Raw genomic sequence first — 25043 nt, 5'->3', positions numbered from 1 at the left:
TTATTGAAATCATGGAGGCAAGACTTGTTTGTGCGGCCATTGAGAATGTATAGGACTAACTCAAGGAATAATTAGCAAAGTAGGTATGTGGCATAACTATGTGCGGATAATTATGAAAAATACTTGATCATGAAACTTTTCTTTGTGTTTAGAAGAACATAAGGCCCAGTCATTGAAAACAATGTGGCTTTATCAAAAACTCTAAAATTTTGAGTGTTGGGTTCTTCTCTCTCAAATGTGCAAAAGCCTTGTTCAATTGTTTATAGGTAATGTACTCACTCGTATTAGTTAGAACCTAATAGCCGGAATAGAGCTCAGTAATTCTTCTGTAGGGAATATGGAATGATGCTTTTGCTCAAGTGGGTTTTAGAGACGGTTCATGCAGGTCTTGCAATATGTCTGCTCTAGGCTGCCCCCTCTATAGTTTGCTTGAGTGGCCTGAGGTCATGCTCGTCCAACCTTGGCTGGCTGTCCTATTTTTCTCAAAATTTCAAAGCTAGAGGTCAGCACACTAAACTAGTTTTAGTTGGGTCAATTTTGTGCATTATGCATCCTAACACCACTAATGCAACATGCTTGTGTAAGTATACATATGTGCAAGTGCAAGTAACGGAGAGATGATTGTATTGTAGTATCGATGCAACGGAGCTAGTCTACAAGTTGCAACACTCGTCAAAACTACCTAACCACGACATTTCTACTTTTGGCTTTTATTCTGTGCATGTGACAAAACACACGTATAGGTTGTCTTGGTTTGTGTTTTTTGAATCACTGACAAGTAACAAGCCACACATGTCATGATGATTACATCACATCAAAGTTTGTAGCACATTCGGTTCTCTTACATAATACCGCTTTAGACATCATGGTGGTAGAGACCTAGATATCCTAGCTTAACTTGGATTTAACTTAGAATATGTTTTGCAAATTGGTCAGTTGTTTTTATTCTTGCTTGGGATGCTTTGAATAAATGTGGAGGTTTTATCATTCTTACGGAAATGTTGAATAATAATAATATCCTCTCACAGTAGTATAACTGGAGTTCCTTAAAGTAAAATTATTTTTTATTTCTAAAATTATTCGCCACACCACAGTTATACATACACACCTACATACATATATTTTTAATACTACAACATTATAGACTTTTGCATAGGAGAGAGATTACAAGATTATTGAAGGAAATAAAGAGTATGATATTCTAATTATGTGGTGTGAGTATATACATCTTGCATGCATGGGCATCTACGCCGGCCTTTAGTTGATCTTGAATCGATGCTGTAGTGCTATGCTGCAAGATTGTTAATTTAAAGAGAAAAGAAGCATGTGTGTTAGACATAAAATCGTCAACAAGAGAAGTAATTTGATTCTAGAAAAGAGAGAGAGAGAGAGAGAGAGAGAGAGTACCTTCCATAAGTCTCGAGCATCAACTACTGTGGATGGCTTAAGCCCAATATCTTTCCAATCTGCAGTTATGGTAGCATTAGACTCTCCTCTGTTCCATAGCACAACCGCTACTCTTTTCCCACTTAGAGGACCGGCCCAAACCTGTATCCAATCACTCACTCAAATCTAATTTTCAATATAAATAAGGCTACAAATGAAAGTAATAATGTGCAAAACAATCCACTCTTTGTTTTTGTCTGGAGACTAGAGATGATGCATGTTAGTTTGAACAAAGGATTTCCCACCGTACAAAACAAACAAACGAAAGTAATGGTCATTTCTATTTTCTATTTTGATAAAATCTCTTTCTTCCTTAACAGTTAATAGAAAAGATAAAAATGGACAGAATAGAATACCTCTAGATCTCCATTTTTATTTACTTTCTTCCCTTGGACACCGAGCTTATCTGTTACCCATTAAATATAGAAAAGAATTAACACATAATTAAACATTAAACAAGAAGAAAATAAATAGGGTATGAAAAAGAGGAGGAGGAGGTGGAGGTGGAGGTGGAGGAGAAGAAGAAGACAATGTGGGTGGGGTTGGGGGTGGGTAGCAGTGAGTGTTGAGAGAGACCTTGATTGACTGCAATAACCTCCTTGTTGCTTAGCAATTGGAATGTATCACTATCCATCGACCGGATGTCACACCCAATGATAAGGGGTGCCTACGCATATGCCATTGCCAACCAACCACAAAACACACAAATAATTCCAACTTCAATAATTATTACTCTATATATATGTTAACTTATGCATTTTTTTATTTCATAAAGAATTGGAGAAAGTAAAAAAGATATATAGGAGAATAAAATGAAGCGAAGAAAGTTTAAACATTCTGTTTTTACAGTTGGGCTAGGATTAATGTAGTGATCAAGAAGAAATGATCCAATATTTCATCACGGATATGTACCTTTGCTAAAGCCCATATGCTAAAGTGAGAGCGATACTCTTCTGTTGACATCCCCCCATTGCCTACTTCAAGCATGTCAGGATCTAATGGCCATAAATGATGTGAGATTAATTATACAACATGATTTAGATACTTTTCTTTCATTGTCAATCACACTTGAATTGTAATTGTAATTGTAATTGTAATGTAATAAACAGACATATATATACGACAAATTAATGTTAAAAAATTATATGACTTTTAAAATAATATGCTTATTGATTAAGCATATAACTAATTACCGTTCCATCCTCCTGGTCCAGCATAAGATGCCCAGACATCATTTTCATCGGCACGTGAAGTCATACTGCATCATGTGCATGCAGAGAAAACAAAATCCATGTCATGATTTTATTTTTACCATAATTTTTTAATATTACTCTCATCATCATAAAAAAATTCTACTATAAGATAAAATTCACATTATCTAATTAGGGGTTTTTAATTTGTTTACCTCTTCCAAGTGTCTTTAATGTCTCCAGTTGTTCTCCAACTATTTCCTATGCTAGCTGCCCAAGTCGCTGGGTTTTCTTGGCCCCTAAAAAAACCAGATCATCCTTTTTGATGAATATATAATATAGTTATGAAAACAATTAATTGTATGGTATTTTAAACTAATTAAAGAAAGGAGATTAAAATTGAAGACATACCATTCACATAGGGAAAAGAAAATGGGTCGTCCAGTTTTAAGGAGAGCTTTACTCATTGTCAAATATCTACAACCAAGGATGTAATCATGTATTTGTTATCAGTCCCTACATTAATTCTTCTACCAAAAATAAATAAATAATAATAATAATAACAATAACAAAAACAAAAACAAAAACTTAAATTTGTTTTTCAATATTGATCTAACATGAATTAGTTTCATAATACATAAAACTGATTGACAATGACAAATGATTGAATAATCTATCAACCCTATATATAATTAAATTTTATCTAAATACTGCATCGTGTTTTTTAATAGTCAAAAGAAAAGGTAATAAGTAGTTTTGCATTCGTTTTACCTTTCTTGTGGAGTCAATCCATTATTGTGGCAATTGTCATAGAGCAAGGATCCTCTAGAGTGATTTTTCTCTAAAGTTTCCTAGAGTGCTACATTGTATGGTTGAGATTTACTGGCAAGTCACATCAATTTTTCTGATGTGACTTGCCAGTAAATCTCAACCACACAATGTAGCACTCTAGGAAACTTTAGGAAAATTTCACTCTAGAGGATCCTTAGTGATTGTCATACTTCAAATAATCAATTCCCTTAAAAAGACGGACAAAAAAAATCATATTAGTCAAGGCAAACTTGTGACTCCAGTGGAGTAAATTTAGTATCAAAGGAACAATAAAATAGAAACAAATACAATCCCAAGTTTATAGTTTTTATTCTTCCCACCTCCAACATCTTACTAATCTTGCATGCAAGCATGGAGGCACACATGGCATAGATAACTAATACAATTTTAATTTAGTTTATTATGCAATCATTTGATGAATAAAATGTAACGAAAATGCATAATCGATCAATTAATTAAGACATACATACGTACCCATGAAGCAAAGGTGTTGGCATCATGTTCCTCGTAGCCAAGTGATCCAGGCATCCTTTTGTCACAAGTCAATGTCCTGAAAACAATAATACATAAATGGAACAATTTACAAGCTAGGGAATCCTTTTATTTGCATCAATAATACTCTTTCTTTTTGCTGATCAAAAAAAGAGAGAAGATATTGATAACATATGTTGGATTAAAGAATTAGTTATGATGAGTGAGGTTTTAGGACTATAAATAATCAGCTCTCATAAATTTTACAAATTACTGACATATGTTATCTTTGATGATCTATAATTTGTCGAATTCGAACTGTCAGTTAACTCTGTTACCCCGCATCAGCGTAAATCCCAATCTTGAGCCCTTTGCTGTGGACATAATCTGCTAGAGTCTTCATACCAGATGGAAATATTGTAGCATTTGGTACCAAGTTTCCCTGCATATATATATATATATATATAAGACAAATGCGGCCCAACATTGATGTATGTATTATAGATGTATATATTTCAATCATCTCCTAGTATTTATTAGTGCATCTATATATATGTATGTGTGTGTGAGAAAGAGAGAGAGAGAGAAATTAATTTAATCAAACCATCAAAAACTTTTGATACGTGTATATATTTGAGATGCTTGATCAGAGTGAATTGTTGAGCATACACTTATGCTTGCTAGAGGACATAGTTTTAGTTCCAACACCATCTAAACCACCAAGTCCTTTTGTTTTTAAAATTTTCTTATTTCTACTTACAATGAGACCCACCACCACCAGTGAGTACAGGGATGAAAAGTTAATCATTTCTCATATAAGTATTTTTAATTACTTATTAAATACTCAGGATGTTATATAAGTATTTGTTCTTGCTATTTAATCATACATATATATATATATATATATAATATAAATGTACAAATCATAATAGATGCAAAAGACTTTATATAGATTATTGATTTGTACCTTAGAATCTCTGTTCAGTTCAGCCCAACAGTCGTCTGTTTAATTAAAATTCAAACGCACAAATTAACAAAAGACGTTAATACTTGTTGGATTATATAAATTAATTTTACTTTCTTTCAAATTCAGAAGAAAAAAAAAACCCCAAAAAAACTTGCCCAAATTAATGTACTCATATCCCAAGGCTGCTAGCCCAGTAGAAACCATTGCATCCGCTGTGAAAGAAGAAAAATCATAGAGTTTGATAACCATTCCTCAATATATAGAGGTATGCATTGGAAGTCCAAAAAAATGAAAAATAAAAATAAAAACAGTGAGGCCGAATTCATATATATATATATATATATGTATCATTGTATATATTTTACCAGTCTGGCGAATTAGTTGGTCGCTGAGCTTGCATGGGAAGTGGTTATAACTGTTCCATCTGCAGTACGTACCATAATATTCATTATTGCCACACAAATATGAATGACGGATTCCGCATATATACTCTCATATGTTTAAATTTATATGCATATATAGAGTTGAGTATATGTGACTTCATCTCTATATTGCAATATACTTTGTTTGCTCTCTTAAATTCCGAGCCTAAGGTGTTTAAAAATTTATTTGAGGGGTGACAAATGACTATCCAAACAGGCTAATTATTGTTGGAAATGGTTAATTTTTTCCTAAGTTAGGTCTATTTTTAGGTGGGCCCCGAGTGTCGATTAACTCGGGTTAAAGTGGTAACGCGTTCTATGCCGCGTTGTGATTCACGTGGTATATTTGGTTGCTCAAAACCATTACCGAGTGAATGGGAAATTGAAGCCAAAGTGTGCTCCATGAAAATGGAGTTTTGGTGGAAATTCCTTAAGGTTGTAAATTGGCTTGTCCCACATTGATTTGGTGGGAGGTTTTGAAAGGGTTTATAAGGCTTAGGGTGAGATACTTGGGGTGTGCCCCAAGGGGTACCCAAGTGTTTTAGAGGGAGAGGTTATGGGCAAAATGGGCTAGACCCATTGGACCCAAAAATCACCACACACGCGCGCGCGCGCGCCGCCGCCGCCGTCCGTCCGGTCGGTCGGGCTGGGCTGGGCCTGGGCTTGGGCGCGGGTGCGTGGTGTGTGGTTGGGTTGGGCTTCTAATCTTTTTGGGCCAAAAACATTTGAATTTAATTTTATTTTTTATTAAAATAAAATCCAGAATTCAAATTAAATTAGTTTGGATTTTTTGTTCATCCAAACAGGGCCCTTCCCGGTTTCAAACAGAAATAAACTGTTTTGGAATTAATGCACACCCAAACAGGGCCCTTCCCGTTTTACTATCTGTTTGAATTCAAAACCCAACAGGTATGATACCTGTTCAATTCAAAACCAAGAGTTACATACCTGTTTAATTCAAAATGAAGAGCCACCTTCACATCTATAAATAGGACCACCCTCATTTGATGTTTTACATTCAGAAATTTCGTATTTCACTTCTGTTTTCTATTCTTCATCTTGCTGCATTTTATTTTCAAAAGAAAGAGTGTAAACACTTAGTGTGTTCGTAAGGCAAACAATTAGTAGTGCTGCTATTGTTTGTGGAAGATCATTTCATCCTGGGAGATAGACGTCCGAATTCTGAAAGCACCGTGGAGAGGACGAATCTGTCTTAAGGAGACAGTGTTAAACACTGGACTTGATCACAAAAATAATTCGAAGAAATTAAATCAAGTAAGTTATTTAATTACTTTCAGTGTTATTTTTATTTGTTTATTTATTCAGATTTTAATTTTGTTTTTGTAACAAAATAAAATCTGTTTTGTTTTTATTTATTTATTTTTTTATTTCGAGTTTGATTTTTGTAATCAAACATATTCTCTCCTTTTCTTTATTTCTTTATATTCTGGTTGTTGTTTTGTACACAACAGAATTAAATCTGTTTAAATACAGTGAAGATTGTCCTACAATCTTAAGACAGATTCCTTTTTGGGTATCTTCATTGTATTTAATTTTCTGTGTTTTCAAATTAATATTCTGGTTGGAAAAACAAATAGTGATTTATGCTATTTGACAGATAGTAGTAATATACTGTCTCTTTTCTTTGACAACTACTAGTAGTACGATACTGGTGTCATTAACAATTCAGAATATTATTTGGTATTACAGAAAATTCTTGTGATATTTTATTTTTCTAGTTTTAGTAACAAGGAAAATAAAATTATTTTGTTGTTATAATTATTTTCTGGTTTTAGTAACTAGAAAATTAATTTGTGTTTTAATATTTTCTGATTTTTGTAATCAGAGATTATGGCTACTGCAACTGAAACTGCATCTGGCAGTGATACTCCTATTGTTACACCTACATCGGTCCCTATCCAGAACCATGTTCATGTACCAATCAATCATGGAGAAAAACCGGAAAAATTTAATGGTACCGAGTTTAAGAGATGGCAGCAGAAGATGCTGTTCTATCTTACAACTCTTAATTTGGCCCGGTTTCTCCATGAAGAGGCTCCAGCACTTAAAGAGGGTGAAAGTGATCGGCAAGTTGTTGCCGCTGTAGATGCTTGGAAACATTCAGATTTCCTGTGCAGAAACTACATCCTAAATGGCCTTGACAATATGCTGTATAATGTATACAGTCCTCTGAAAACAGCAAAAGAATTGTGGGATTCTTTGGAGAAGAAATACAAGACAGAAGATGCCGGCACGAAGAAATTTGTCGTCGGTAAATTTCTGGACTTTGTTATGGTAGACTCCCAAACGGTAATATCTCAAGTTCAAAGTTTTCAAATAATTTTGCATGATATTCATTCAGAAGGTATGTCTCTTAGCGAGTCATTCCAAGTCGCAGCTTTAGTGGAAAAGTTACCACCGGCTTGGAAAGATTTCAAAAATTATTTAAAACATAAACGCAAAGAGATGACTATGGATGAATTGATTGTAAGGTTAAGAATTGAAGAAGATAACCGAAAGGCTGAAAAGAGGAATGGGAAAAATCCCATTGAGTCCAAGGCAAATGTGGTTGAACAAGTTCATAAACCACATAACAAAAAGAGGAAGTTTACTGGAGATGGTCCTAAACAAGGCGATAGTAGCAAGAAGTTCAAAGGAAAATGCTATAACTGTGGCAAAACTGGACATCGAGCTTCTGACTGCCGCCGCCCTAAAAAGAATCATGGTAGTACAAGTAAGAAGACCACCAATCAGGCCAATGTAACAGAATTGGATTACATCTCTGATGGAGTGAATGACATCAACCTTTCTGCTGTGGTGTCTGAGGCTAACTTGGTTGGAAATCCCAAAGAGTGGTGGGTTGACACTGGAGCAACTCGTCACATATGTGCGGACAAGAAGATGTTCACTACCTACAATGAGGCTGCAAATGGTGAACAACTTTTTATGGGAAATTCTTCTACTTCTGCTGTGGCTGGACAAGGGAAAGTAATCTTGAAGATGACATCAGGGAAAGAACTGACCCTCAACAACGTACTGCATGTACCTGACATCCGGAAGAATTTAGTTTCTGGGTCTTTGTTAAGTAAAAATGGTTTTAGGCTTGTATTTGAGTCTGATAAGTTTGTATTAACAAAGAGTGGTATGTATGTTGGTAAGGGATACATGAGTGATAGTCTCTTTAAGTTAAATGTAATGACAGTTGTACCGAAAGTTGCTATGAATAAGAATAACACATCTTTTGTTTATATTCTTGAGTCAAATTTATGGCATGGTAGATTAGGACATGTGAATTTTGATGCTTTGCGTAGATTAATTGGTTTAGATTATATACCAAAGTTTGAAATTAATCCTAATCATAAATGTGAAATTTGTGTAGAAGCGAAACTAACTAAGGCTCCATTTAAATCGGTTGAAAGAAAAACCGAACCTCTAGAATTAATTCACACTGATGTATGTGATTTAAAGTTTATTCAAACTAGAGGTGGCAAAAAGTATTTCATAACATTTATCGATGATTGCACAAGATATTGTTATGTTTATTTACTTAGAAGTAAAGATGAAGCCTTAGAAATGTTTAAACTCTACAAAACAGAAGTTGAAAATCAACTTGGTAAAACCATTAAAATGGTTAGAAGTGATAGGGGTGGTGAATATGATGCACCATTAAATGAATTTTGTGCACAACATGGCATTATTCACCAAACTACAGCCCCTTATTCTCCACAGCAAAATGGAATTGCTGAAAGGAAGAATAGAACCCTAAAAGAAATGATGAATGCCATGTTACTAAGTTCAGGCTTACCACAGAACTTGTGGGGGGAAGCAATATTGTCTGCTAATTATGTTCTTAATAGAATACCCCACAAGAAAACCAAAAGCATTCCTTATGAATTGTGGAAAGGTCGACCACCTTCCTACAAATACTTAAAAGTGTGGGGGTGTTTGGCGAAAGTTGAAGTACCTGTTCCTAAAAAGACTAAAATTGGACCAAAAACAGTAGATTGTGTGTTTATTGGTTATGCTCAGAATAGTAGTGCATATCGGTTTCTGACTTATAAATCAGATATACCTGATATAAATGTGAATACTATTATAGAGTCAAGGAATGCTGTGTTTTTTGAACATGTCTTTCCTTACAAGAAAGGACAGGAATTAAGTTCACAGAAAAGAACTTATGATTGTACACAAAGTCAAGAGACTAATGACAATCAAACACAAGAGACTAGTAATAGTCTTGACCAACAGGATTTAACTAATGATGAACCTAGACGAAGTAAGAGAGCAAGAACATCAAAATCCTTTGGTCCAGATTTTCTGACATACTTGTTAGAAAATGAACCTCAAAGCTTTAAGGCAGCAATGACAGGTCCTGAAGCACCTTTGTGGAAAGAGGCTGTTAATAATGAAATTGAATCCATTATGCAAAATCATACTTGGGAATTGGTGGATCTTCCACCAGGTTCTAAACCTCTTGGATATAAATGGATATTCAAGAGAAAAATGAAAGCAGATGGTTCAATTGACAAGTATAAAGCAAGACTTGTTGTTAAAGGTTACAGACAAAAGGAAGGTCTGGACTATTTTGACACATATTCCCCTGTGACAAGAATAACATCCATTCGCATGCTTATTGCTATAGCAGCGTTGTTTAATTTAGAAATACATCAAATGGATGTTAAGACAGCTTTCTTAAACGGTGATCTAAATGAAGAGATCTATATGGAACAACCCGAAGGGTTTGTAGTATCAGGACAAGAAAAGAAAGTTTGTCGACTTGTAAAATCCCTTTATGGATTAAAACAAGCACCTAAGCAATGGCATGAAAAATTTGATCATGCAATGCTTACTAATGGGTTTAAGATAAACGAATGTGACAAATGCGTCTATGTTAAGAACACTGACCAAGGATATGTCATAGTTTGTCTTTATGTGGATGACATGCTTATCATTGGAAGCAGTCAAAACATGATCAAATCAACTAAGCAGATGCTTAACAAAAGATTTGATATGAAAGATATGGGGGTCGCAGATGTTATATTAGGAATGAAAATTACTAAAACATCTGACGGATATACATTATCTCAATCTCATTATATTGAGAAAATTCTTGATAAATTTATCAAGGATGATTTGAATTTAGCTAGAACACCTGTAGACATCAGTCTTTATTTATCGAAAAATAAAGGTGATGCAGTGTCTCAGTTAAAATACTCCCAAATCATTGGAAGCCTAATGTACCTAATGAATTGTACTCGTCCTGATATAGCTTATGCTATAAGTAAATTGAGTAGGTACACTAGTAACCCTGGAGTAGACCATTGGAAAGCGATCATTCGAGTTCTTAGATATCTAAGATTTACTCGTGATCATGGTTTGAACTTTACTCGATATCCAGCAGTACTCGAAGGTTATTGTGATGCCAATTGGATATCGGATACTAAAGATTCAAAATCCACTAGTGGATATGTCTTTACTCTAGGAGGCGCTGCTGTTTCTTGGAAGTCCACGAAACAAACGTGCATCGCACGATCCACAATGGAATCCGAGTTCATTGCTTTAGACAAAGCAGGTGAAGAAGCAGAATGGCTTCGTCACTTCTTAGAAGACATTCCAATGTGGCCAAAACCTGTGCCAGCTATTTGCATTCATTGTGATAGTCAATCTGCAATAGGCAGGGCACAGAATCACATGTATAACGGTAAGTCACGACATATTCGTCGTCGACATAATACCGTAAGGCAATTGTTGTCAAACGGAATAATCTCAATAGATTATATAAAATCTAAAGAGAATATTGCGGATCCGTTAACAAAAGGTTTGACAAAAGAGCTAGTGTATAGTTCATCGAAGGGGATGGGATTAAAGCCTATTACATAAGAGTCGTCATAATGGTAACCCTACTTATATGACTGGAGATCCCAAGAACTAAGTTCAAAGGGACAACTAAGTTATGTATGGCTCGCCAGAAATCACCAAGGGATTAAAATTCCTACCCATTCCTATGGTGAGAGTGATATCTGCAACATATGTTGTCTGCAGGGGTATAAGGATAAGCTTTGCTTTTAATGATTACTTATATCTTGGTTAAGACATAAAATCAAGACGAGTATAAGGAGATACTCACACTAAGAATCACCTATATGAGTGTTGAACTGGGGCCGGTTCTATGAGAATGCAAAGGCTAAATTCTCTAGAAACACTTATGAAAACCAGGCGCGTTCAAGGCCAAAATGAACACAACAGTGAGAACCACGATGTGTTAGAAGATATTTTGTGTGAAATCTATTGTCTTGGCTTACACAAACGGCTGAACAATTCAAGGCATCGCGTCCATTGGTTAGCCAGTAAGTCCGATAGGTTATCACTAGGGAAGGTTCAAAGCCGAAAACTACCTATCCTGATGCAAGATATTTTCGACTTATACTCTTTCGTTAAGTCTGCATATTGTTGCATTTCCGTTGTCATCAAATTCCATTCATGTGGGGGATTGTTGGAAATGGTTAATTTTTTCCTAAGTTAGGTCTATTTTTAGGTGGGCCCCGAGTGTCGATTAACTCGGGTTAAAGTGGTAACGCGTTCTATGCCGCGTTGTGATTCACGTGGTATATTTGGTTGCTCAAAACCATTACCGAGTGAATGGGAAATTGAAGCCAAAGTGTGCTCCATGAAAATGGAGTTTTGGTGGAAATTCCTTAAGGTTGTAAATTGGCTTGTCCCACATTGATTTGGTGGGAGGTTTTGAAAGGGTTTATAAGGCTTAGGGTGAGATACTTGGGGTGTGCCCCAAGGGGTACCCAAGTGTTTTAGAGGGAGAGGTTATGGGCAAAATGGGCTAGACCCATTGGACCCAAAAATCACCACACACGCGCGCGCGCCGCCGCCGCCGTCCGTCCGGTCGGTCGGGCGGGCTGGGCTGGGCCTGGGCTTGGGCGCGGGTGCGTGGTGTGTGGTTGGGTTGGGCTTCTAATCTTTTTGGGCCAAAAACATTTGAATTTAATTTTATTTTTTATTAAAATAAAATCCAGAATTCAAATTAAATTAGTTTGGATTTTTTGTTCATCCAAACAGGGCCCTTCCCGGTTTCAAACAGAAATAAACTGTTTTGGAATTAATGCACACCCAAACAGGGCCCTTCCCGTTTTACTATCTGTTTGAATTCAAAACCCAACAGGTATGATACCTGTTCAATTCAAAACCAAGAGTTACATACCTGTTTAATTCAAAATGAAGAGCCACCTTCACATCTATAAATAGGACCACCCTCATTTGATGTTTTACATTCAGAAATTTCGTATTTCACTTCTGTTTTCTATTCTTCATCTTGCTGCATTTTATTTTCAAAAGAAAGAGTGTAAACACTTAGTGTGTTCGTAAGGCAAACAATTAGTAGTGCTGCTATTGTTTGTGGAAGATCATTTCATCCTGGGAGATAGACGTCCGAATTCTGAAAGCACCGTGGAGAGGACGAATCTGTCTTAAGGAGACAGTGTTAAACACTGGACTTGATCACAAAAATAATTCGAAGAAATTAAATCAAGTAAGTTATTTAATTACTTTCAGTGTTATTTTTATTTGTTTATTTATTCAGATTTTAATTTTGTTTTTGTAACAAAATAAAATCTGTTTTGTTTTTATTTATTTATTTTTTTATTTCGAGTTTGATTTTTGTAATCAAACATATTCTCTCCTTTTCTTTATTTCTTTATATTCTGGTTGTTGTTTTGTACACAACAGAATTAAATCTGTTTAAATACAGTGAAGATTGTCCTACAATCTTAAGACAGATTCCTTTTTGGGTATCTTCATTGTATTTAATTTTCTGTGTTTTCAAATTAATATTCTGGTTGGAAAAACAAATAGTGATTTATGCTATTTGACAGATAGTAGTAATATACTGTCTCTTTTCTTTGACAACTACTAGTAGTACGATACTGGTGTCATTAACAATTCAGAATATTATTTGGTATTACAGAAAATTCTTGTGATATTTTATTTTTCTAGTTTTAGTAACAAGGAAAATAAAATTATTTTGTTGTTATAATTATTTTCTGGTTTTAGTAACTAGAAAATTAATTTGTGTTTTAATATTTTCTGATTTTTGTAATCAGAGATTATGGCTACTGCAACTGAAACTGCATCTGGCAGTGATACTCCTATTGTTACACCTACATCGGTCCCTATCCAGAACCATGTTCATGTACCAATCAATCATGGAGAAAAACCGGAAAAATTTAATGGTACCGAGTTTAAGAGATGGCAGCAGAAGATGCTGTTCTATCTTACAACTCTTAATTTGGCCCGGTTTCTCCATGAAGAGGCTCCAGCACTTAAAGAGGGTGAAAGTGATCGGCAAGTTGTTGCCGCTGTAGATGCTTGGAAACATTCAGATTTCCTGTGCAGAAACTACATCCTAAATGGCCTTGACAATATGCTGTATAATGTATACAGTCCTCTGAAAACAGCAAAAGAATTGTGGGATTCTTTGGAGAAGAAATACAAGACAGAAGATGCCGGCACGAAGAAATTTGTCGTCGGTAAATTTCTGGACTTTGTTATGGTAGACTCCCAAACGGTAATATCTCAAGTTCAAAGTTTTCAAATAATTTTGCATGATATTCATTCAGAAGGTATGTCTCTTAGCGAGTCATTCCAAGTCGCAGCTTTAGTGGAAAAGTTACCACCGGCTTGGAAAGATTTCAAAAATTATTTAAAACATAAACGCAAAGAGATGACTATGGATGAATTGATTGTAAGGTTAAGAATTGAAGAAGATAACCGAAAGGCTGAAAAGAGGAATGGGAAAAATCCCATTGAGTCCAAGGCAAATGTGGTTGAACAAGTTCATAAACCACATAACAAAAAGAGGAAGTTTACTGGAGATGGTCCTAAACAAGGCGATAGTAGCAAGAAGTTCAAAGGAAAATGCTATAACTGTGGCAAAACTGGACATCGAGCTTCTGACTGCCGCCGCCCTAAAAAGAATCATGGTAGTACAAGTAAGAAGACCACCAATCAGGCCAATGTAACAGAATTGGATTACATCTCTGATGGAGTGAATGACATCAACCTTTCTGCTGTGGTGTCTGAGGCTAACTTGGTTGGAAATCCCAAAGAGTGGTGGGTTGACACTGGAGCAACTCGTCACATATGTGCGGACAAGAAGATGTTCACTACCTACAATGAGGCTGCAAATGGTGAACAACTTTTTATGGGAAATTCTTCTACTTCTGCTGTGGCTGGACAAGGGAAAGTAATCTTGAAGATGACATCAGGGAAAGAACTGACCCTCAACAACGTACTGCATGTACCTGACATCCGGAAGAATTTAGTTTCTGGGTCTTTGTTAAGTAAAAATGGTTTTAGGCTTGTATTTGAGTCTGATAAGTTTGTATTAACAAAGAGTGGTATGTATGTTGGTAAGGGATACATGAGTGATAGTCTCTTTAAGTTAAATGTAATGACAGTTGTACCGAAAGTTGCTATGAATAAGAATAACACATCTTTTGTTTATATTCTTGAGTCAAATTTATGGCATGGTAGATTAGGACATGTGAATTTTGATGCTTTGCGTAGATTAATTGGTTTAGATTATATACCAAAGTTTGAAATTAATCCTAATCATAAATGTGAAATTTGTGTAGAAGCGAAACTAACTAAGGCTCCATTTAAATCGGTTGAAAGAAAAACCGAACCTCTAGAATTAATTCACACTGATGTATGTGATTTAAAGTTTATTCAAACTAGAGGTGGCAAAAAGTATTTCATAACATTTATCGATGATTGCACAAGATATTGTTATGTTTATTTACTTAGAAGTAAAGATGAAGCCTTAGAAATGTTTAAACTCTACAAAACAGAAGTTGAAAATCAACTTGGTAAAACCATTAAAATGGTTAGAAGTGATAGGGGTGGTGAATATGATGCACCATTAAATGAATTTTGTGCACAACATGGCATTATTCACCAAACTACAGCCCCTTATTCTCCACAGCAAAATGGAATTGCTGAAAGGAAGAATAGAACCCTAAAAGAAATGATGAATGCCATGTTACTAAGTTCAGGCTTACCACAGAACTTGTGGGGGGAAGCAATATTGTCTGCTAATTATGTTCTTAATAGAATACCCCACAAGAAAACCAAAAGCATTCCTTATGAATTGTGGAAAGGTCGACCACCTTCCTACAAATACTTAAAAGTGTGGGGGTGTTTGGCGAAAGTTGAAGTACCTGTTCCTAAAAAGACTAAAATTGGACCAAAAACAGTAGATTGTGTGTTTATTGGTTATGCTCAGAATAGTAGTGCATATCGGTTTCTGACTTATAAATCAGATATACCTGATATAAATGTGAACACTATTATAGAGTCAAGGAATGCTGTGTTTTTTGAACATGTCTTTCCTTACAAGAAAGGACAGGAATTAAGTTCACAGAAAAGAACTTATGATTGTACACAAAGTCAAGAGACTAATGACAATCAAACACAAGAGACTAGTAATAGTCTTGACCAACAGGATTTAACTAATGATGAACCTAGACGAAGTAAGAGAGCAAGAACATCAAAATCCTTTGGTCCAGATTTTCTGACATACTTGTTAGAAAATGAACCTCAAAGCTTTAAGGCAGCAATGACAGGTCCTGAAGCACCTTTGTGGAAAGAGGCTGTTAATAATGAAATTGAATCCATTATGCAAAATCATACTTGGGAATTGGTGGATCTTCCACCAGGTTCTAAACCTCTTGGATATAAATGGATATTCAAGAGAAAAATGAAAGCAGATGGTTCAATTGACAAGTATAAAGCAAGACTTGTTGTTAAAGGTTACAGACAAAAGGAAGGTCTGGACTATTTTGACACATATTCCCCTGTGACAAGAATAACATCCATTCGCATGCTTATTGCTATAGCAGCGTTGTTTAATTTAGAAATACATCAAATGGATGTTAAGACAGCTTTCTTAAACGGTGATCTAAATGAAGAGATCTATATGGAACAACCCGAAGGGTTTGTAGTATCAGGACAAGAAAAGAAAGTTTGTCGACTTGTAAAATCCCTTTATGGATTAAAACAAGCACCTAAGCAATGGCATGAAAAATTTGATCATGCAATGCTTACTAATGGGTTTAAGATAAACGAATGTGACAAATGCGTCTATGTTAAGAACACTGACCAAGGATATGTCATAGTTTGTCTTTATGTGGATGACATGCTTATCATTGGAAGCAGTCAAAACATGATCAAATCAACTAAGCAGATGCTTAACAAAAGATTTGATATGAAAGATATGGGGGTCGCAGATGTTATATTAGGAATGAAAATTACTAAAACATCTGACGGATATACATTATCTCAATCTCATTATATTGAGAAAATTCTTGATAAATTTATCAAGGATGATTTGAATTTAGCTAGAACACCTGTAGACATCAGTCTTTATTTATCGAAAAATAAAGGTGATGCAGTGTCTCAGTTAAAATACTCCCAAATCATTGGAAGCCTAATGTACCTAATGAATTGTACTCGTCCTGATATAGCTTATGCTATAAGTAAATTGAGTAGGTACACTAGTAACCCTGGAGTAGACCATTGGAAAGCGATCATTCGAGTTCTTAGATATCTAAGATTTACTCGTGATCATGGTTTGAACTTTACTCGATATCCAGCAGTACTCGAAGGTTATTGTGATGCCAATTGGATATCGGATACTAAAGATTCAAAATCCACTAGTGGATATGTCTTTACTCTAGGAGGCGCTGCTGTTTCTTGGAAGTCCACGAAACAAACGTGCATCGCACGATCCACAATGGAATCCGAGTTCATTGCTTTAGACAAAGCAGGTGAAGAAGCAGAATGGCTTCGTCACTTCTTAGAAGACATTCCAATGTGGCCAAAACCTGTGCCAGCTATTTGCATTCATTGTGATAGTCAATCTGCAATAGGCAGGGCACAGAATCACATGTATAACGGTAAGTCACGACATATTCGTCGTCGACATAATACCGTAAGGCAATTGTTGTCAAACGGAATAATCTCAATAGATTATATAAAATCTAAAGAGAATATTGCGGATCCGTTAACAAAAGGTTTGACAAAAGAGCTAGTGTATAGTTCATCGAAGGGGATGGGATTAAAGCCTATTACATAAGAGTCGTCATAATGGTAACCCTACTTATATGACTGGAGATCCCAAGAACTAAGTTCAAAGGGACAACTAAGTTATGTATGGCTCGCCAGAAATCACCAAGGGATTAAAATTCCTACCCATTCCTATGGTGAGAGTGATATCTGCAACATATGTTGTCTGCAGGGGTATAAGGATAAGCTTTGCTTTTAATGATTACTTATATCTTGGTTAAGACATAAAATCAAGACGAGTATAAGGAGATACTCACACTAAGAATCACCTATATGAGTGTTGAACTGGGGCCGGTTCTATGAGAATGCAAAGGCTAAATTCTCTAGAAACACTTATGAAAACCAGGCGCGTTCAAGGCCAAAATGAACACAACAGTGAGAACCACGATGTGTTAGAAGATATTTTGTGTGAAATCTATTGTCTTGGCTTACACAAACGGCTGAACAATTCAAGGCATCGCGTCCATTGGTTAGCCAGTAAGTCCGATAGGTTATCACTAGGGAAGGTTCAAAGCCGAAAACTACCTATCCTGATGCAAGATATTTTCGACTTATACTCTTTCGTTAAGTCTGCATATTGTTGCATTTCCGTTGTCATCAAATTCCATTCATGTGGGGGATTGTTGGAAATGGTTAATTTTTTCCTAAGTTAGGTCTATTTTTAGGTGGGCCCCGAGTGTCGATTAACTCGGGTTAAAGTGGTAACGCGTTCTATGCCGCGTTGTGATTCACGTGGTATATTTGGTTGCTCAAAACCATTACCGAGTGAATGGGAAATTGAAGCCAAAGTGTGCTCCATGAAAATGGAGTTTTGGTGGAAATTCCTTAAGGTTGTAAATTGGCTTGTCCCACATTGATTTGGTGGGAGGTTTTGAAAGGGTTTATAAGGCTTAGGGTGAGATACTTGGGGTGTGCCCCAAGGGGTACCCAAGTGTTTTAGAGGGAGAGGTTATGGGCAAAATGGGCTAGACCCATTGGACCCAAAAATCACCACACACGCGCGCGCGCCGCCGCCGCCGTCCGTCCGGTCGGTCGAGCGGGCTGGGCTGGGCCTGGGCTTGGGCGCGGGTGCGTGGTGTGTGGTTGGGTTGGGCTTCTAATCTTTTTGGGCCAAAAACATTTGAATTTAATTTTATTTTTTATTAAAATAAAATCCAGAATTCAAATTAAATTAGTTTGGATTTTTTGTTCATCCAAACAGGGCCCTTCCCGGTTTCAAACAGAAATAAACTGTTTTGGAATTAATGCACACCCAAACAGGGCCCTTCCCGTTTTACTATCTGTTTGAATTCAAAACCCAACAGGTATGATACCTGTTCAATTCAAAACCAAGAGTTACATACCTGTTTAATTCAAAATGAAGAGCCACCTTCACATCTATAAATAGGACCACCCTCATTTGATGTTTTACATTCAGAAATTTCGTATTTCACTTCTGTTTTCTATTCTTCATCTTGCTGCATTTTATTTTCAAAAGAAAGAGTGTAAACACTTAGTGTGTTCGTAAGGCAAACAATTAGTAGTGCTGCTATTGTTTGTGGAAGATCATTTCATCCTGGGAGATAGACGTCCGAATTCTGAAAGCACCGTGGAGAGGACGAATCTGTCTTAAGGAGACAGTGTTAAACACTGGACTTGATCACAAAAATAATTCGAAGAAATTAAATTAAGTAAGTTATTTAATTACTTTCAGTGTTATTTTTATTTGTTTATTTATTCAGATTTTAATTTTGTTTTTGTAACAAAATAAAATCTGTTTTGTTTTTATTTATTTATTTTTTTATTTCGAGTTTGATTTTTGTAATCAAACATATTCTCTCCTTTTCTTTATTTCTTTATATTCTGGTTGTTGTTTTGTACACAACAGAATTAAATCTGTTTAAATACAGTGAAGATTGTCCTACAATTAATGTGTACAAATTTTGTTTAGGAAGTGACAAATGGCGCAACATATGTTATTTTTTTGAGAAGTAACTGTTTCATTGTCAAGTACGATACATTACATGTATGAAAAAGGAAAGGAAAAAAAAATAAAAATGAAAGGGAGCACCCTTTAATGCATGTGGCGCGACACCTAGTTATGCTTAGTGAGGAAGGGAGAAAAGATGTTATTTTAGAAATAGCTGTACTACTCAGACAGACAGAATTTCACATATCTCGTAGTTTCAGTAGCGCCAAGACTTTTTGTATATTCTATATGTAATGGGAATTAGAAAGCATGTAGAGTAGATTGAAGGAGGACAGTATATGTAGGAATATATATATATATATATAGAGAGAGAGAGAGAGAGAGAAAGAGAGAGAGAGAGAGAGAGAGAGTACCGACCCCATCTGAGGAGTGCGACCAAGTCCATTATTTAACAGATTTCTTCTTGCGGAGGTTATGGATATGGGTATGGCCTCTTCATGGCTACTACTACTGCTAACTGATACTCCCAAAAGGCTGATCAACAAAATAAACAAGAACGCCATTCTTGACACTTTTGAGGATAAGAAGAAGAAGGAAGAACAAACTAGACCACCACGTTGAACCATGCTCATACTTCTTTTTGTGTCTCTTAATTTCTCTAATGAAGATATTTGAACTGCATAGGTATCTATTTATATATGTGTAGAAGGTGTCTTCTTCTCCTTCTTCTTCTTTTCACACATATATCTATTCTATTATATAAAATCTATAATTTACTTTTTCACAGTTTTTTTTTAATTCCTAAAATTGTCCCTTTGAAACCACTACATATTTTGATCTCAAATTTCAAATTTTGGTGATTTTTCTAGTTTTCTTTTTCCTCACATATTTTTTTTTGACAATGATAAAAATATTCTTCATCTACATTCAATTGGATGATTTTCATAGTACATTTTTGTATGTGTGTATATATATAAAATAAGTAATGCATTGTCACATACAAGGATGAATCTAGAGAGGGACACTACAAGAAAACACATTTTTGGCGACCATGTTTGGCTACCAAAACAAATTTAGTCGCCAAAAGTGTGGGAATTGGCTACCAAAATTAATTTTAGTCGGCAAAAGTCAACTTTTTAGCTACTAATTTTTTTTCATAGGGGAATGTTAATTATTGGCGACTAAAAAAAATTTAGTAGCTAAAAATATTACAATTGGCGACTAAAAAAAAATTTAGTAGCTAAAAATATCACAATTGGCGACTAAAAGAAATTTAGTCAGCAAAAATGCCAGAAATTGGCGACAAAAAATACTTTTAGTCGCCGTAGGTGTACATTTGGCTATTAAAACCTTTAGTCGGCAAATGTAAAATAAAAAATTAATTTTTGTCTTTGGCGACTAAAAATTTAGTCGCCAAAAGTTGATTTTCAGCGACAAAATCTACTTTTAGTCACCGTAGGTATACATTTGGCTACTAAAGCCTTTAGTCGGCAAATGTAAAATAAAAAAATAATTTTTATATACATTTGGCTACTAAAGCCTTTAGTCGGCAAATGTAAAATAAGAAATTAATTTTTATATACATTTGGCTACTAAAGCCTTTAGTCGGCAAATGTAAAATAAGAAATTAATTTTTATTAATTTTTCTCCTTTTCCTTATATTTGCCCTAGCCCTTTGCAGATGTTCTCTCTCTCTCTCTCTCTCTCTCTCTCTCTCTCTCTCTCTCTCGCGGTCTGAATCTCTCAATCCCTTCTCCTTCATGTTCTTCTCAATCCCAATCTGGTGATTCCGGCGGACTTTGCAAATGAAGTCTCACGGTGCCGGTGAATAGATTCAGTGTGTGTGTGTATGTGTGACAGAGAGAGAGAGAAAGAGCAAGAGAGTGCGTAAAAAGTGAAGCCTTTTGGTTCAAAGAACCTCCCTCTCTGTTTCTCTCTCTGAAATCGTAATCCGAGCATCAAATGTAGGAGAAGAAGAAGAAGACAATCAGACCCATAATTACACCTCCTCCTCACGCCGTAAATCCATCATCACTCATATATTCATAAATATGTTGCGTTTTTTCTGATTTTGTTTTTAATGGAATCATTTGATCTTATTCAAGCTTAATTTGATTTTAAGGTTAGGTTTCTTTGTGTCTTGATTTGGGAGATGAACAAAGAACGCCCTCCTGAGCCTCTTGATTTCTTCATTTGGACTGTCGAGGTGCTCTTTTTAAATTTCTCTCTTTATATATTATATTTTATGCCGATCTATGATTCTGATTCATTCTTTTGCCTTATCTTGGTGAGGTGTAATTGGGTTTTTCTTCTTTTTTTGGATGTCCACTGTTTGGTTGCTGAGAAAATGAAGGAAAATGAAGGAAGTTTATGTCTTTTCTATCACTTGGACCTGAATACATGTCATTCCCTATATAAATATTTGGATTTTGATTTGGGTTTGGGAAATCACTCAACAATAAGATTGGACTATTAGTCTTTTTGTTTCTGTTTGGATTTACCACAGCTTTCTCAGCAACTAAAGGAGAATTTGGGAATAAGAGATTGTTTGTAATGATATGCTTAGTGAAATTTATGTCAAGTACTTTCAGATGTTTTCCTTTGGCCAAGTTTTATTAAACTAAGGATTTGAAATTATGTTCTTGATTATTGATTTGGATTGTGTACGGTTCCTTGCAGTTATGTTAGATTTTTAGAGCAACAAATTTCAAGTGATAATTAGAATATGGTATTGGGCTCACTTTGCTCATCCCAACTTATAAATAATTGATAAATTTAGGGCTGATTTAGTAGATGAGATATGGGTGTTTGAGTCTGGACTGTCCCCAGTTGGCTGGTTTGATCTGGTCTGTCTTTGGGTAGGAGAGTGTATCATTGATCTGGTTTTGCTGCAGTGGGCTCCTGGTAAATCTGGGTGGTCTAGCTTAGGGTAGCAGTTTAGCTCTGCTTCTGCTCCTGGTAATCAATCAATCAAACTTAACTTAACTTAACTAAAAAGTAGTGAAAGTTTATTGAGTCACCTAAGTTGATTTTTATTTTTTGTTTTTTGATTTCTTCTTCTGATGAATCTAAGATGATACATTTAATCATATTAGTTCTATTATTTCATATTTGAAATGTTTGCTTCAAAGACCATGACAACTGGATCTCTGGGTTTAATTACAATACTTGTTTGTTCCCTGCAGAGTTCGAAGATGATCCTCACCTTTATGTGTTGAAGCCAACAAATGATTTCGTTTCTTTGGGATGCCCCAATTCTCCTTTATGTTTGGTAACAGAGAGATTTGAGGTCATTTTTCTTTGTGGAAAATATAGTTAGAAGCCTATGATGATAATTTAGTTTAAAAAAAGTATGATATTTGTTGGATAAGAACTTTGACATGCCCTGAATATTTTTACTCGCCATCATTATTTATAATCCACATACATAATTGAATTGTAGATGCGAAACCCATTGCTGAAGGACCTGAGATTGAAGAAATAGATATGAGTTCTCAGATTCATTCAAATGCTTCAGATGTCAAAGTTGGTAAGTAATTTAATAGTTGATACATGCTGAGATATGTATGACTACATTCACTTGCTTGTCATTTCTGTTGTGCTTTTAATTTTGCTTCAAGGCACTTAGATATATATGACTACATGACGGATCATTTGTTGAAAAATCACTTTTATGTATTATGTTGTTCAACTTGATCCTTTGTTCATGGATGGGCATTCCTTTGAGAGTCCAGGGTACTTTAGGACTTTAAAAGAAGCAGAGCATGCCGCTGCAAAGGTTGCTTTCATGTCATTGTCGCTCGATGGTTTTCAAGAGGCAAGTTTATAGAGTAGTTCCAGTGCTATAAGAAATGCTACTACCCTAGTGATAGAGTAGTTGTTTACAGTAAACTCATTTTAATTTTTTTTTTAAAAAATATAGTATAGAATAGTTCTTTACAGTAAACTCATTTAATTTTTTTAAAAAAATATAGTATAGAGTAGTTCTTTACAGTAAACTCATTTAAAAAATTTTTCCTCTTCTTCTTCTTCTTCTTTTTTTTTTTTTTTTTTTTTTTTTTTTGAGAAATGAGTTATAATTGATAATGTAAATAGAGTCTTAATGCTGCATTAATCTTCTTGGAAAAATTATGTCTAACAGTTATTTTGGTCACTTTTATTACAGTTGGTTAATTGAAATAGTTCATTTATTTGCTTGCTTGGTTGATTAGCCTCACATGTTTATTTCCTACACAAGTTTGTTATATTTCTTCATATTGAATAGAGCTTGCAGGCTTAAAAATTGAGGTCTTGCTAACATATTGAACTTGGAGCATTTACATTGGATTAAGAATTTTAAATTTATTTTTTGATGCATTTGACTGATAGTGTAATAGGTATTTTTTGATGGCACAGAACATTTTCATTAATTTCTCTCCCGAGCAAGCGGTGTAGTAGTAAGAATTTGATGCTCAGGTTTATTTTTCACAACATATGCATTTGCCTAATTTATGTATCACTATGGGTTATAAGTTCATATTTTTATTCACCCAAAAAAAAGTTCATATTTAGTTGGTACTGAACATGTGTATTTGTTTTCATTTAACTATGCCAGGAAATTGAAACTAATTTCATCAGCAGGGAGATTTGTTAGCATCAATTTAATTATCTTTCTATTTAAGTTGTTTAATTATCTATACTTATTTGCTAAATGCTTGCACTGATTGGGAGGTTGATTATTATTTTGCAGTTGGTGTCTTCAGAAAGAAAGGTACCAAACTATATGAAGCAAGCTTGAAAGATGAGAAGCCTTTAGATCAATGGCTTCATTGTTAAATTAAGCAAGTGTTTTAGTAAATAAATTTAATTTTCCCATCATGTTTACACCTTCAAAATATTATGTAAATGACATTTGATGTAGAATTTTGTGTACAAAGGATATCTGTTTTGTATGATTATTTGTTTGTATGGAATTATTATTTTGGGTTGGATTATATTTGATTTGTATAGAATTTGATGTTAAAACACCAAATTTTTGTATGGTTGAAACGAAATAGAAATATGTATTATTTTGTTTATATACAGGGTGCAAGTTGCACGAAATAAATACAGGTTGTGGATAAATAAATTATAATAAAAAAAACACTAAATAAAGTTTTTGGCAAGTAAATGTTTAGTAGCCAAAAAAGAAAAAGTTTATTTGTTAGTAACTAACCAATTGGTAGTTAAAAAGGAAATCAATGTTTTTAGCCACTAAATATTTGGTAGCCAAAAAGAACCCAAAGATTTTTGGCTACTAAATAGTTTAGTAGCCAAAAATAAATAAAGACTTTCGGCGACCAAATGGTTAGTAGCAAAAAATAAAATTTAATGAAAAATAATTTTTTGGCTACTAAATTCTTTAGTTCCTAAATGTAGTAATGTTGCCGACTAAAACTTATCTACGACTAAAATTTGTAGTCGCTAAAAAAAAATTAATTTATTTGAACACTTTTGGCGACTAAAAATTTAGTCGCCAAATATCCCCTTTCCCGACTACTTAGAGTTTCGTAGCCAAATGTTCACTTTTGGCGACTAATATTTTAGTCACCAAAAGATAACCTTTGCCGACTAACTAGACTTTAGTAGCCAAAATGTTCACTTTCAGCGACCAAAAATAGTTTAGTCACCAATACTATCGCTGACAGCATAGG

The 25043-nt window shown here is 34.9% G+C and overlaps 1 protein-coding gene and 1 long non-coding RNA gene across 3 annotated transcripts; one reads left to right on the top strand and one right to left on the bottom strand.

Annotated features, from left to right (window-relative positions):
- Positions 1 to 1046: 1046 nt before the first annotated feature.
- LOC114275091 (alpha-galactosidase) lies at positions 1047 to 5117 on the bottom strand. The gene is made up of 14 exons (XM_082893503.1): positions 5061 to 5117; positions 4906 to 4940; positions 4277 to 4380; positions 3942 to 4017; positions 3638 to 3654; positions 3408 to 3461; positions 3048 to 3113; positions 2852 to 2935; positions 2640 to 2704; positions 2359 to 2441; positions 2023 to 2113; positions 1803 to 1852; positions 1408 to 1548; positions 1047 to 1291 (listed from the first exon to the last, which is right to left on the bottom strand). Exons 1-14 carry the CDS (start codon positions 5107 to 5109, stop codon positions 1202 to 1204), a joined length of 1005 nt encoding a protein of 334 aa, XP_082749629.1. The 5' UTR covers positions 5110 to 5117; the 3' UTR covers positions 1047 to 1201.
- A 16043-nt stretch (positions 5118 to 21160) lies between these two features.
- Positions 21161 to 24302, top strand: LOC145801823 (uncharacterized). Of its 2 annotated transcripts, none has more exons than XR_014343468.1 (5): positions 21161 to 21390; positions 21499 to 21577; positions 22557 to 22660; positions 22814 to 22900; positions 24101 to 24302. It is a non-coding gene; the product is annotated as an uncharacterized LOC145801823 (long non-coding RNA). The 2 variants fall into 2 exon arrangements; XR_014343467.1 differs by having other exon boundaries at positions 21494 to 21577.
- Positions 24303 to 25043: the final 741 nt, after the last annotated feature.

This window comes from Camellia sinensis, chromosome 11 (genome assembly GCF_055761805.1).
Source record: "Camellia sinensis isolate YWXY chromosome 11, ASM5576180v1, whole genome shotgun sequence".
NCBI lineage: Eukaryota > Viridiplantae > Streptophyta > Magnoliopsida > Ericales > Theaceae > Camellia > Camellia sinensis.
This window is presented reverse-complemented; position numbering and strand designations above follow the sequence as displayed.